Source organism: Varanus komodoensis, unplaced genomic scaffold (genome assembly GCF_004798865.1).
Source record: "Varanus komodoensis strain SLA01 unplaced genomic scaffold, ASM479886v1 scaffold16, whole genome shotgun sequence".
Lineage (NCBI taxonomy): Eukaryota > Metazoa > Chordata > Lepidosauria > Squamata > Varanidae > Varanus > Varanus komodoensis.
The window spans coordinates 7,879,800-7,894,402 of record NW_025335468.1 but is presented as its reverse complement, the minus strand read 5'-3'; the positions used below and the strand labels follow the sequence as shown (position 1 = coordinate 7,894,402).

Genomic DNA, 14,603 nt, shown 5'->3' with positions numbered 1-14,603 from the left:
TTAACGAGGAGGACATGATGCACAGAGTTCGCTTTTTTCTCTTCCGCATTCGCCCAACTACCTACAAGCAACTAACAGCCTTGGAACATGCGTGCGAGCATACTTTGCTATCATCTCCATTCAGCTTTTTGCTTTGTTTTTAACCGGTTTTGCACTAATATCAGACGGCAGGCACGGGGTTAAAACTTGCCCCGCCTCCTCCCCGATCACGTGCCTTCCGTAGCACTTTTAGGTGCTCAGCTGATCGTGCTCAGTCACAAGGTTTTATTACTCAGTCATTTTCTTAATATCAGAGGCTGCAAGTAGAAACAGAGCAGTGCTCGATCCTCATCTGACTTGCTCTCTTGCTGCAGCCATGGGGCTCCGCTGTTTACTCCTTCTTGCTTCGCTTGTAGCCGCTTGTTCGTCGCTGATCAGGTGAGGATCGGCTTAGAGTTAGGCATTATTTTGCAGAGGAGGCCATTAGAAAGCCTTACAATCAGAGACTTTAAAAGCATCATATTAGCCTTGCACAAGGAGTGGTCTTGTTGTCGCGCTTGTTTAGAAAACAGTAAGCCTGATCTCTGTTGGATTCTTGTCCGGTTTGGAAAGAGTTCGAATTTCTAGGGATTTGTCAATTTAGTTCTCTTATCCCTTCAGTCAGGGCTCACACCAATGCATGTTTACTGAAAGAGCGCTTATGGCTCCCACCATCCCTCACCCAGCCATACCGGCTGGGGAATGCTGGGAATTGTAGGACTTTTCCCAGTCTAAACATGCCTAGGATTGCGTCCAGAGTATCCTCGCTTTTGCGCTTCTAAATCCGGATAATTACCTCCTCGATTGGACACATGCTCTGGGAGTGAACAAAGGTCCTTTCTTTCTCTGAAGCCTGAAACGAGAAGAATGAGATTAAAACGAAGCGGGAGGCAGTAGGGAAGGCGCCCGCTTCCCCAGCGTTTGCTTCACTTGGAACATACACGTCTATAAGGGTCCCGACTGGCCTCTTTCTATACGTCTCGTGTATAGAGCAGGTGCAGAGGGCATGATTTGGATCGGAACCCTAGCTTGGTGGCAAGGAAGGGATAGGGTGAGCTTTTACGATCTGGATCGGGACCTCTGTGCCAATTCTAACGTAAACATTCAGAGAGGGAAAACGTAGTTGCTCCACGTGGGATTAAGTAATGTCTAGGATATATTTAGTTTTGAGAAATCTACACGAAGTTTAGTAGGGCTCCCTGTTAAGCGGATAAGCCTGCCGTTTAATTTGACCAATTAAAATGCATGTGGTGTTCTTGTTTGCCTAAATGTTCTTACCCTACCTTTTGTATTGCAGCTTTCACTGAAACACTGGTGTAATCTTTACACCTATTGAAAGTGATGGAGCTAATTTCTAGGGTCCATTTGGCAGGGTTTAGGGCTGGAGGGGGATTTTCACAGGCATATGGTTTAGGATTGCAGGAAAAACCAAGGTGTGAGAGTTTGGCTGTGACAGCAACTTACTGCCTGGAATGGGGAGGTTTCTGAGAAGCTGCCTTTGACAGCCCAGTCCTGTTCAGGTTTACTCAAAAGCCCTGCCTTCCTCAAGGAGGTTTACTCCTAAGTGGGCAAAGGAATGAGAGAGGCCTCTGGCTCTTCAAGATTGTATCTTAAGATGGGATGGGGAACTGGAGGGATAATGTACTGAAGATAATAATTCATTGTTAAGGGGGCAAGATAAGTTGTTTATAATGAAATGGCTTCATTGCAACAATGGATAAGTAAAAAGTGGAATCTCTTCTTAAAGACAAATGTCTAGGTGCGATGACTGCACAATATGTGCCCTTTGTTTCACGCCCACCCTATTCCAGTTTTCACAGACAATAACTGTTTGAGATGGATGGTATTGCATTAAAAGCTAGCACCATTGCAAGCAAAAGAGTTCGATGGCTGATGCAAAAGTGCCTCCTACATTCCTGGCAGACCTTGTGGCTTAGAATGCAATTCTGTGCATGCTCAGGCAGAACAACTCCCTGCACCCACCTGTTGTAAGGCTTTTTTTTCCTCTAGAGGATTCTATTATGCTGAAGTTTATAATAGCATTAGTTAGGTGCAGAGAGGGATGAATTATTTTGGCGTTTTACCATACTCAGTTGTGTACATGTCTCTCTGTCTCCTGTCTCTGGATTTCTCTCTGCCTTTGAGTTCTCCATGCATTGCGGAGAGGTCTTGTGATGGGGAAGTCTGACATGATTGGCAACTGAGCACTTATTTGGCTGTGCCAAATATCCCATGAAGCCCAGAAATGCAAGCTGGCAGCTTAGCTTTTAGAGTGCCAATTTGATAGTTGTTCACAAGAACAGAAGTGACTGTGGCCTACTTGTATGCTAATGCTTCGGCATTTTGAAACATAAATGTAAGCAATCTTTGGAAGCAAGGGGACAGCTAGTAGGATGCCCACATTTTGCTGGCTGTGAGAACTGGGGTGTTCTCTCTCCATAATAGCTAGTGTTTTTAAATCAGTAATGGTTGCTACTACTTACTTCTAATTTAATTTCACTTTTTGAACATGCACATGATACATACTGACCATGAGGTTCCAGGGTAAAAGGTAAAGGGAAGAACTGCTTGTTGAACTAGTCACGTATACTTGCATTATATTTCGGTGTAGTTTTGAAGAAAGTAACTTTTACTGGAGCAGTGAAGATAAGCTAATTCATTCTATAGTTTGCGTAAGTATCAAACCTGTTGCTGATTAAAATCTCTTTTGATCTAATGAAGACACCACTTTGGTTCAGTATTTTTAATCAGCTAACTGATTTTTTAAACTAACTAAATGTCAATTTCTAGACCTGGTTGGGCAAAACAGATCGCACCCCTTTCTCCTGAGGCCTCTGGCGTGCATGGAGAGCTTACTGTTTCTAGTAGGCTCCAAACTGGAATTATCTCAAGGCATTTGAGATGCTGAGTACCTTCCACTTCCCAGGTCCTCTGTATGTCCTGGAAAATGAGACATGGGTGCAAGACAAAGTTGGTGCCAGCAAGTAATAGCTTGCCAGCAAGGTCAACCAAAGGTTGCAAACTTTTTCTATAGCTATTGCCATCTCAAGGAATTATGAGCTCATGCTGGACTTCCAAAGAAACAAAATAGTGGAGCAGAGATGGAGAGCACGTGGCCCTGAAGGTGTTGTTGGACTGGAGCGCTTTTCAGCCCTTTCCATTGACCATGCTAGCTAGGACTGATGCAATTTACGATCTAGTAATATAGAGAGAACCACTTGTTCCCCACTCCTGCAGTTAGGCCTTACATGGTGGCTCTTTAGTAATATTTAATGCTTTAACCCTATCCACTTTTTGCTGGGTGTAGGTCCCACTGAACCCAGCAAGGCTTGATTCTGAATTAATATTATATTTATTTATTAAAACATTTCTATGCCATCCCTTGCCAAAGCCTCGGGGCGGCTCACAGCACAGAATAAAATACAATAAAATACAAAAATAACAATATAAAATAAATAACAATATAAAAGAAGTCGCCCTGGCCACAAGCTAGATAGCCTACAGTTTCCAGCTTTGTTTGAGCTGCTTTAATTGGAACTGTGTGTTAGCATCTCAGAAGTGCAAGTATCTCTCAATAAAAAATCTTTCATTTCCTGCTTCTGATATCAGAAATTCAGCATGACTAACTGTGACTTTTGAGTGATGCTGTTGTTCCAGAGCTGTTGTCTGACCTTTCCAGACAAGAGCTCTTGGGCACAAAAATCAATGTAGTATGCTAGAGTTGGTGCTATATTCTGCCCTGCCATGAACGTGCTAGGTGATTTTGTCCCTATCTAGTTACAGAAGCAAAGAAGGTAAAGATAGTTACCATCTGGTTGTGTGATTGCTAACAAGGCAGGATGATGGGCTCCACTGCTATGGAAAAAGAACTATAAGCATGATGATAGGCATGGTTAGCCGAAGGCGACTGCTTTTTGTGCAATGGAATGGAACAGTCTCAAGTAATTTTTTTTTGTGTGGTTAAAGGAACTTTTTACTGTAAAGCTGTTTGATATATAGAGATGAAAGATGCCTTCAAAAGTATTTGGGTGTAATTCTATGCCTGATCAGAGAGAGAACAGTTCTACAGCTCCCAGCATTCAACAGCAGTCTCACTGAGAGTTGTAGGTCTTTTTTTTCTATCTAAACCTGTATCCTTATAATTATAGATGTGAGAATAGCAGCTTCCATAGCTTGGCCTTCCAGAAGATGCAAGATAATAATAATGCTAATTGAAACTTCCAGCATTGCATCCAGGAGGGAGGTTCCCCTAAAATGGTGTCAAATTCCCTGCAGGGGTAAACTGGCAAGGATCCATTAACTTCACAGAAGCCATGCCAATAAAACCCAAATGCAGCTTGTGGCTCCCACAAAACCTGTTGTGCACTTGTTATTTTGTTTCAGGCCAAAAGGAAAAGATGCTGTCTTTGCTGCCAAGACACCTGCCTTCCTTCTGAACCTCTCCAGAGAATCTCTTACGGAATTAACACTAAAGTATTGTCAGTGATGGAGCAGGTCCTTCATTTGTTGCTTAGGCCTTGTTTTGACTCCTCTTGATAGAGTGGCGAGAGAGAATGGGTCAAGGAAGCTCTTTGATTCAGCTAATATGTGTTATTTGTTTTATTTTTAAAAAACCATTTCTCTTGGACAGGATCCCATTGAAGAAATTCCCCTCCATGCGCAGCATCTACAATGAATATGGAACTGATATCCAAGACCTGATTGAGTTGGGGGAAATGTTGAAATACAAGTTTGGGGGCCCAGGAGCAGCTACACCTACCCCAGAGTCCTTGAAGAACTACATGGATGTAAGTTTTGGATCTGATTGTTCCAACTGTAACAGCTCTTTTTTTCTTTTTCTTTTTTGCAGGGGAGAGATCAATATGAGTGTTTTATGTACTTATCTAAAATATTGATATATCATTCTTAATCCATATAGGATCTCAAGACTGTTTACATAAAGACAGGAAAACAACAATAAAATCTGCAACAGCACTCAGAATACAATATACAGTATATAAAATATATAATAAACTCATTTAAGCTATTAAAATACTGTGTAAATAAAAAGGTTTTAGCCTGGCGCCAAAATGAATAAAGGGTCAGCATCAGGCATTCCTCTGGGGAGCAGATTCCACAATCAGGGCACTGCCACTGAAAAGGCCCTTCCCTGGTAGCCACTCTTCTAGCCTCTTTCAAGCAGGGCTCCCAGACTAGTGTTCAGTTTAGATAAAAGGCAAGTGAGGGTAGACATGAAAGAGGAGTGCAAAATCATGCATGGTGTGGAGAAAGGGGATAGGGGAGGCTTTTTCTCTCTCATAATACAAGAACCCTGCGTGCTGATCTCATGAACCTGGTTAGTTGAACATTCAGGACATATAAAAAGAACTTCTTCACAGAGTGCATAACTAAGCTATGGACTTCACTACCACAAGATGTGATGGCCACTAATTTGGATGACTTTCAAAGGGGATTGGACAAATTTGTAATGGATAAGGTTATTCTGATGGCAAGATGCTATCTCCCGGACCAGAGGAAGCATGCTTATCTATCCCAGTTGCTGGGGAAGGAATATAAGAGCACCTGGGTGGGAGGGTGCTATTGCACTTATGGCTTGCTTGTGGGCTTCCATGGGCAGCTGGTTAGCCATTGTGTGAACAGAACACTGGATTAAATGGACCTCAGTCTGATCCAGCCTGACTCTTATGTGATAACCTGGAGCAGTGCCCTTATCCTTGCTACTGCATATTTACACACACATTGACGTGATCAACTCTCTGTGAAATCAGCCAACAATGTATGTTTTGTTCTTTTGCTGCATTTGCACCTGCTCAGCTTCATTCCTTTGGCTACACTTGACATGTGGTCAATTGGCACTGTTGCCTCCAAGTGCTGACTTGCATCACCTCTGTGTGAAATCTCCTGCCCGTGAAGCACTACAGTCTTGGCACATGGCTTCCCTTCTGCAGGAGCCACATGTGCATGGGAGATGAGATGTCCTCAGGGTGAAGGTTGCACACTTTATGCAAAGGCAACTGCTGAAATAAATGGGAATGTGTAGGAGGGGTATGAAGAAGCCCATGAAGCTTGGCATGATAGATGCAGGGAATAATTCCTGTGCTCTTGAGGGCTTGATATTCCAAGATCAGTACTGTGTTGCTCAACAAGATGCTCACACTGAAAGGGAACCACTACAGTAAACAACCTTAGATTTGACCATGACGCAATTATGCTCTATTGCAGAAGTGTGCAGAAGGTAGATTTCCAGATGTTTTGGACTTCAATGTTCAGAAGCCCCTAACGGCATGATCAGCTGCCATTTGGAGGAAGTCTAAAACATCTGGAGATTTGCTAGATCAAATCTAAGGCTAGCAGTTCCTGATCTGGAGTTGTTTTTGTGGCAATCCCACTGATTTCGCTTTAATTTCTGTTGGAAAGCCCTTGCCTCCCTCTCCCTGTATTATTTCTTGCACAGTTTAAATAATCAGGAAAGAACAGGGTTATAATCTGCAAAAACTAAATCCAGTTAGCAAAGATTCACAGTACTTGGGGGTCTAGCTTTCTTCCCCAGTGAAGTCTTGACTGCTCATTAGTGCTGAGTTATCTATCATACTTGTCAGTGAGCTCTATTTGCTTTGGAAACTACAAAGAAAATGGCATTATGAGCCTCTGAAAAATGGCCACTGTAACTTGAAATTAAAAAATTATGCAGCCATGGCAAACTGTAGGCATGCTCTCTCATATTGAATATTCTCTTATTGAGGTGGCTATAAATGACAGCACTTCTTTGTTGCTGACTGAGCAATGTTATGACACAATATTGCCTAGCAAGGCAACAGTTAAACAAATCCTAATTGGTGCGATCATACCTTTTTATTAGGAGTAGCCAGAGCTGGAATGCAGTATGCATGCTTTTGAGTCATACAGCAGTCCTCAAGCTGGGCTCTTAAAGAGGAAAAGATGTATGCATTTTGAGTGTAGCTAAGGACTAGCTTCCCTTTATTCACAACCTTCCATAATTAGGTTAAGTGCCTTATCACTAGGGCCTTCTGAGACAAGTCATTAATAGGACAACGGTCCTTTTCTAGATTTTAAAATGCAGTTCTAGCCTTAGGATCCTCAGAGCTTGTAGGTAAATGTTGAATAGTGCCTTAAACTCTGAAGGCTGTAGACTATTGAACATCTAAACAGGTCTGGTCATACTTTGGGCCCTCCAGAACTTGTTGCGTTACAATTACTGTCTTTCCTTATGACTGACCATGCTTGCTGGGGCTGATGGGTGTCTTCTGAAACACTTGGAGGATACCAGGTTGCAGAAAGGTAATCTAAGTAAACAGGAGAATAGATAAAGCAGTCCTTAGCAGAGGTGGACAGCTTGTAGGCCAAAGCATCTAGAAGCTCAGGAGTTCCCTAACCCTCCTCTTCTGGATCAAGGTTATAGAATTGGAAAGAGGGCAACTTCTAGTCCCTCCCGCTGCTTAATGTAGGAGGGCTGAAGAACTCCAGTGTGGGAGCACATTTCCCTACCCCACCCAGTAGTTGACTCCATTGTTAAGCAGCCCTTAGATGACATCATTCTGGAGCTCTTCTAGCAAGCCTGTTCTGAGTGCAAAACTTCTACATTTTATGCACTAGTAAAAATCAGAGACAAACCATGACTATTGTACTCTGTGAGATCCAAGAGATGCTTTTGGGTATTTTTTTTTTACTCTCTAATGAAAGAGTCAGTAAAAAATCCAAAGCATAAGGCTTAGCTTAATAAATGGTTTTTATAATCTTCCAGGATGCAGGTCTGTGTGTTACAAATCAAACAGAGGCCAGGGTGGACTACCTTGATTCAGCCCAAGGGCCAAATCCCATTTCAGAGGATTGAAGGGCTGCTTTCCTGTGGAGGGCAGGGCCGAAGGCAAAGGGAGTGGGGTCAAAGCACCAGCATGCTTTAATTTAAGGCTTCGTGACTGGCAGTAGGAGCTGTAGGGCAGACATGTCACCCTTTCGGGAAGTGGAGCAGGGGGACTGCACAAACAGCAAAGCATCACATGGTAGGCATTTGGGGAGAAGAAGTAGGCCATGGAAAAGTGGGGGACCACAGGCAGGCTGAACTGAGGCCACAGGGCTGAGGTTTCCCACCGTCCAATTTGTTTTAACATGCGATTCCTTCTCTTTCAAATGACTGAGTCTATGACTGCAACACAGAGCGGTTAAACTCTTTCCCCAAGCCCTGCCAAACTGTTATGGTCTCCTCTTCGTAGGACTGAAAAGAGAGCTTACAAACACCTGCAAGTTTTGTGTTATTGCTATAGTTTTGCTCTTGGCAAAGGCTGGTGACTTTAGGCGTGCTTGCTGTGTAATTACAGTATAATGAATGTGTTCCATGCCTAGCAAATCTGAATCTAGAACCCTGCAGTTCCCACAGGCTGCAATGCAAAGCACGCTTTCTTGAAAGCAATTTCCGTTGGAGTCAGCAAGATTTACTTAGAGGAAACAGCCCTTATAGAAGCGGTAGCAATGCTGAGAGGGAAAATGCTGTGTCATGCCCCCTTCCCTTGGATCTCATGACTTCTGATGCTGCTGCTGCTGATGAGGAGAGACCATGTGCTACAGCAGCTCTCATGGTGTCAGAAAGAACCCTAAATATATATTGCTGAATCTCTATATTTTTGCTTGATCTGGAGTTCCTTAGTGCTGACATTGGTTCTGTTTTGCTTTTTTAAGCATGTATGTTCAACACCATTTGCTCTTATCCTTAAATGGTTGTTGGTAAAAGTGTTTGATTTCCAACTTCTGCACATGACAGGAAAAAGGTTGAGATAATGCTGCATAATCCCGGCAAAGAATTGGTAGCATGATGCTAAGCTCCACACTGCTACAGATTCCATAGTGCGTGCAATACTACCAGCCAAAGGAGATCAAAAGATGCTTCCCCCTTCCTACTGTAAAATACAAAATGCTTCATTGGAACCAGTGCTCCTTCAGTCTTTTAACGTTCGGGCAGCCAGCTCTTTGGTGGGTGAGCAGAAGAGATTCTTCATGTACAATCCATTATGCACACTCGTTGCTCGAGAATGTAAAGCAGATTAGGCAACAAGCACTGGAGAGAAAGAAATAAAAGCAAATGCACTTTCCTCCTTCTCTTGGCACACACAACTCTTGAGTCATTCCTGGTTCTCAGTGATTGTGTCTGCCATGGAGTTCAGCTAACATTTTCAGAAGCTAATGGGAAATTTCTCCATTGTGCTCAAGCTATTAATTGAGACTCTGGAAATCAAGTCTCAGTGCTAAGAGCGAAACACATTGTACTCTGTACCCCTTCTTTCTATGAGAGACATCTGCATTTTACCTACTGTCTCTGCTAATCTGGCTGGTATCATTTGATGCATGAAGATGGTGATGCTTGAATTGTTTTCTCTGCTCAGGACTTTCCCTGCTCTCATGTACATTTTCCAGAACGTTTAAATTACTATTTAATGTTTTCCCATCTCTGTACAAGGTGTATGCATTTCTTGCTTTCTGTATCCATTAGTTTGGCAACAGACCAGGGTTAAATAACTTGGTACCTTCTAGATCCTTAAGACTAGGACTTCTATTGGCCCCTACCAGTACCACCATTTTTAGCTTGATGCTCTTACAGTCACCAACTAAAAACACATTTCAACTTCTCAGATGGGGGAAAAACTGCACAAAAGCCAGGAAACAATCAAATGATTGGTGGTCTTGGAGGGAGGGGAAGGTCACATGGCCACCTAGGGATTTGCTCCTTGGGCCTGAAGCTTTTTATCTCTGGTTTAGGGAGAATGGCAATGAATGGCAGACTGGCCAGTGCAACGGGAGGAACTTCAGAAAAGTACTTTCTCCATACATTCCTTCTCCATCCCTAAGAGCAATCCAGCCTTGCACCACTCTAAACTGTATATATCTTGGTATCTTGGGAAAGCAGGTATCTTGGCTTCCCTGTTTCCCTGCTTCAGATTATCATCAGTCATCCAATTTTCTTCTCCTGTGATTTGTAATTTCTTTGTTTGCCAATGCCAAGTGAGTTCTACAAGGAAGGGATGGAAGTGTTTAATCAAGCTCTCCCTGTGATGTTGAAATCTACCAGGCAGAAGTTGCTCAATGCCTCGGTGCCCCATAATTCATTTGTTCTTTGAAAGAAAGTGCTGCTTATCTTATGGCTGGGTGGGTTTTGTGCTTGGCAATTAAATTTCCAGGTTTTAGCGTAAGTGCAAGTGTTTCTATGTACAATGTTTGGCATGGTATGGACCTTCTCTTTAACCTAATAGCTTTCCAGGGGCAGACAGTCCTTGACTTAGGTAGCATTCAGGTATCCCTGTTCCTCTATTGTGAAGTGTTGCAGTTCTTGGGAGTAGTGTTTTGTGCTTTTCTGAAGGCGGGGGCCAGCCCGTGGACCCCTGTGAGAACACAGCTGGTAGTTCTGAAATGAGGACAAAGCTATCAGTGGCTAATAGTCATGATGGCTTTATACTCGCTCCAGTTTGGGACAGCATGGCTTTGTATGCCAGTTGCTGAGGAACATGGCTGTAAGGATACTGTTGCTCTCATGCCCTGCTTGTGAGCTTCCCAAAAGCATCCATCTGGCCTCTGTGGAAGCAGAATGTTGGCTTAGAGAGACCTTAGGTCTACCCAGCAAATCTCCTCTTTTGTTCTTGCTGCAGCAGGGAAAGAATGGAATCCAGTGAAGTTCTGAAACCTCTTCCAAACTTAGGAGGAGGAAAATAATGGTATTTTTATTACTGAGCTTTTTTCTCCATCCCCCAAGTCTGACTTGCATTGGGCTTTAATTAAATATGGTTACAGTAGTCTGTGTTGCTTCTAGGCTGCAATAATACATGCAATAATGCAGTAACAAATTACTTGGCTGACTATACTCCTTCCCCCTTCTCCATCAATCCTGTAATTATGTATGCAGAAAGCTTGTATTGGTACGATCTTTATGTTGTAGTCATAAATGCAGTTCTATGTGAAAGTAGGATTGGCTGTTCAGTGTATGGCTTGATTTGAATCAAGGTAATTTGAATCATTGATTCAGATCACCATGAGGAAACTCTGAACTGAATCATTGATCTAAATAATACTCAATGTTGAAACTCCCTTAGTTATTTTTTTAAACAGTGATGCAAATGCAATCACTAAAACATGTTAACGTGCAACTCACTACAGCTTTTTTTAAACAATGTCTAGGAGGAGATATTCCCTGATAAAGATGTGTCTCATGTCCAGAATCCATGATCATTTTTCTGCAGCAAATGTATGGGGGAATATAAGAACTGGAAGTTATGTCTGTATAATGATGTCCTCCCTGTTTTACTCTGCCCCTGACCGTTCCTTCTGATATGGTTTCTCTGCCCAAGCTAACCCCCTGCATTACTTGGCCCATCTCCACCGCCATATAAGTGTCAGGCGGCAGTTCCCTGTCTTTGCTGACTTTAGCCAGGGAAAGATAGGAAGCTGCCTTATGCTGAGCCAGACCAGTATTGAACCAGCAGTGGCTAGGTAAGGATTTAGGTAGGATTTTTGCTGGGTTTTAAACCTGAGCCCTTCTGCATGCCAAGCAGGTACTTTGCCACTGAACCATGGCAAAGCCCAGAACTTTCAAGAAGAAAGAGCTGGTAGTTAGGTTGGACACAGTCATTTTTTATGAGATGGAAAACTGAAATGGAAATGAGACTGTCTTTGTAGGTTTAGCATGTTTGTGAAGAGATGTAATTGTAGCTATGTTATTTAAAAATACTTGTATTGATCACTTTCTCTCAAATTCAATTTACATTTAAATAATTGAGTTTTGAAAAATCATTGATTTTTATCCACCCTGATCTGCACAGGACCCCCTCAGATGCTTGCATCTTTTCCCACTATCTGCCCTGTGGAACCTGGCACCCATGTGCCATTGCCAGTGGTAATGGATCTAGCCTGTTGATGGCTTTTTCATGTCTCCAGATCGCTGGAGTGGTTGAAGTTATTGGAGGAAGGCCCAATAAATGACTATTCTGCTTGCTCTTTTATATAGCACTTTCCACTCTTATCCAAGAACATATGTGACAAACTATATTATAAGAGGACTGCTGAAGGTCAGATCATGAGACAGCAGTTTAGTGGCTTGGGTGCTGAGATAATTGTGCAAAAAGTAGCTTATTGATCAGCCCTTTCTTGTGGAGACAGAGGTTTCTGAACCTTTGTGTTCAACCTTTAAAATCTCATTGCATAGACTTTACAGCAGGATGGGCTTCCCATGTTTACAACAAATATGGTACAGCTAGAAGACAAGTCCCAGTACTTCCAGTCAAATGGCATTTTACAGCTATTGCATATTTCCTTCCATGCATTTTTAGTAAGAAAAACGTTGAACGAAATGGTGGGTAAATGTGGGAGGATTACCCATGGATTTCCACAGAATTACGTCAACGAGGCAAGGCACTTGCAAAATATAGCCTTTGCTGGCTGCACGCCATGACTTGGCTTGCACAGCACAACACCCATAGGTGAAACAACCCATGGACTGTTTCACATGCACAACCAGAAAAAGCTGCCATTTCTGTTGTTCCTCAGCAACCCATAATTGGTTCCTTTGTCAGTTGCTTCATATGTCATCTAAACCCATTTAGATGACAACCAACGCCACTTAATATCTGGGGGGAGAGGCAATGCTCCGGGAGCCCTCTTTAAAGGAGATAAAAAGAACAACTACCTGGAGCAGGGCCTTCTTTGTGGTGGTGCCCAGATTATGGAATGCACTCCCTGGAGAGGTGTGCCTGGTGCCGAGTTTATATTCTTTTCGGCACCAGGATAAAAACTTTTTATTTAATTGCTATTTTAAAAACTAGTATTTTATCGTTAACAGTCACTTTTTTGTTTTTGTTTTTATATAATTTATGGAATTTGTTATTGTTTTTGATTGTATGTGTTGTGAGCCATCCCAAGATGCCAAGGCATGTGGTGACAGCATATAAAAGTTTTAAAAAAATAATAAATACAAACCCAATGGCTTGTTGTTGGGTTAACAGATGAGTTGTTTAGCCCCTAAGCAGCCCATGGGTCCACAAAGGTTGGGGACTGCAGTTCTAGAAATGTAACTAAGGAAAATTTATTGTCATAACTTGTAAATGAATGCTTCAGGTAAGGTGATTATTTACATGCTGGGCGTCATGAGAGAGAGAGACATTTTGGGAATGTTTTGAGGCTCTTTAAAAATTACAGCTTCATTCTTCAGCTGGTGGCATTGAGTCCCTAGGGCAGGGCACACCTGTAGCTATTTTTAAGCATTTTTATGAGAAGATGCTACTTTGCCTTAGTCGACTCTCATACAAGGAAATCACAGTGGTGATGCCAGTGAGAATGGAGAGGACTGGCTCCTTTTCGGCTTCAAGAGGCAGCAGGTGGGATCATCATCAAAATGCAAGCAACATTAAGCAGAAGAGCAGCATGGATACTTCTGCTCCCAACAGCAGTCTTGCCACTCTTGCTCCAAGTTAAAGTTTTGTCATGTTAAAATCTTGTTTTTTGAAAATTTACTCTTTCAAGAATGGCCAAAGAGAAAGGAAAGTTGAAATGTTAATCTTGGTTACTGCAAGTCTAGAGTCTTGAGGTTTGCAAATAAGCAGCAGTTGCTAAATACCAAACTTTGGCAATCCTGCTGATGCGGACTGGGAACTCTCTCCCTCTCTTTCCACCACACCCAGCCCACCTCCACAGTCATTCACACAGGTAAAAATATGTTGCAGAAGCATTTAGAACCAGCCATGCCTAATCAGACTTTGGATCAGTTCCTTGTTGTGCTGGAGCAGGGGCGGTACCTGAGGGCACCAAAGGGCACTGCACTCTTGGTGCTAGGCAGGGTGGCCCGAACCGCATGCTTGAGTAAGATCCTGTGGGTGGCAATCCAGAGAGAGGAGAGGGGGGAGTGAATTGGCTGGCAGAACTGGGAATTGGTGGGGGAAGCCTTCTGGGAAAAGGCTTTTGTTGGGGTGGAAAACTATGGGATTAGAGTAGTTCAGTGTGTTGGGGTTCAGACTCCATCTCTGCCTCCTACTCAGTGTTTAGGACAGGTTGCTTGTCCTTTGTGGAATAGCCATATCTCCTATGACAGCCATTTCGTAGTGGTGCTAAGGACAGTTTCTCAAATGGGCAAATGTGTCCGTGGGCCTTCAAAGTTGTCCACCTCTGTGCCAGAACACACTGGAATTGTGTGGCCAGAAATATCCCTTTTCTAGTCACCAGGGTAACTTTTAGAACACTTATTTCAATGACACTTCACCACAGTGGATGGCGCTCCACTGCTTTATAGAGGGGGCTGCTTTATACAGAGGGGGGCTGGTTTATACAGAGCAGAAACACTGGCTCACCTTGCTCCGTATCATCCACAGAGATTGGCAACTTCTCTTCAGTCTGTTTAGGCCCTGCCTGCAGATGTTTGGTATTGAATCGGGGACCTCTGAGCTGTAGCCCATCTCTTTTTAACTGGGCAGGCCTCCTGATGCTGCTGAACCACAACTTCTGTCAGTATAGATTGAAGGGAGCTGCACATCAACAACTTTACCAAACTGAAAGCCTCAAGTCTTCTTTTTCTCTCGGTGCAAGGCCTCATCCAGGAA

General features: G+C 43.0%; 1 protein-coding gene across 1 annotated transcript in view; it reads left to right on the top strand.

Moving 5' to 3' along the window:
- Nucleotides 1–244: 244 nt before the first annotated feature.
- The window catches only part of CTSD (cathepsin D), a gene marked incomplete at its 5' end in the record, with an annotated part of 36,736 nt that continues 22,377 nt past the window's right edge, over nt 245–14,603 (top strand). The window contains 2 exons of the mRNA XM_044426085.1: nt 245–417; nt 4,649–4,805. Of these exons, the coding sequence (XP_044282020.1) occupies nt 245–417; nt 4,649–4,805 (330 nt within the window). The remainder of the gene's footprint in view (nt 418–4,648; nt 4,806–14,603) is intronic.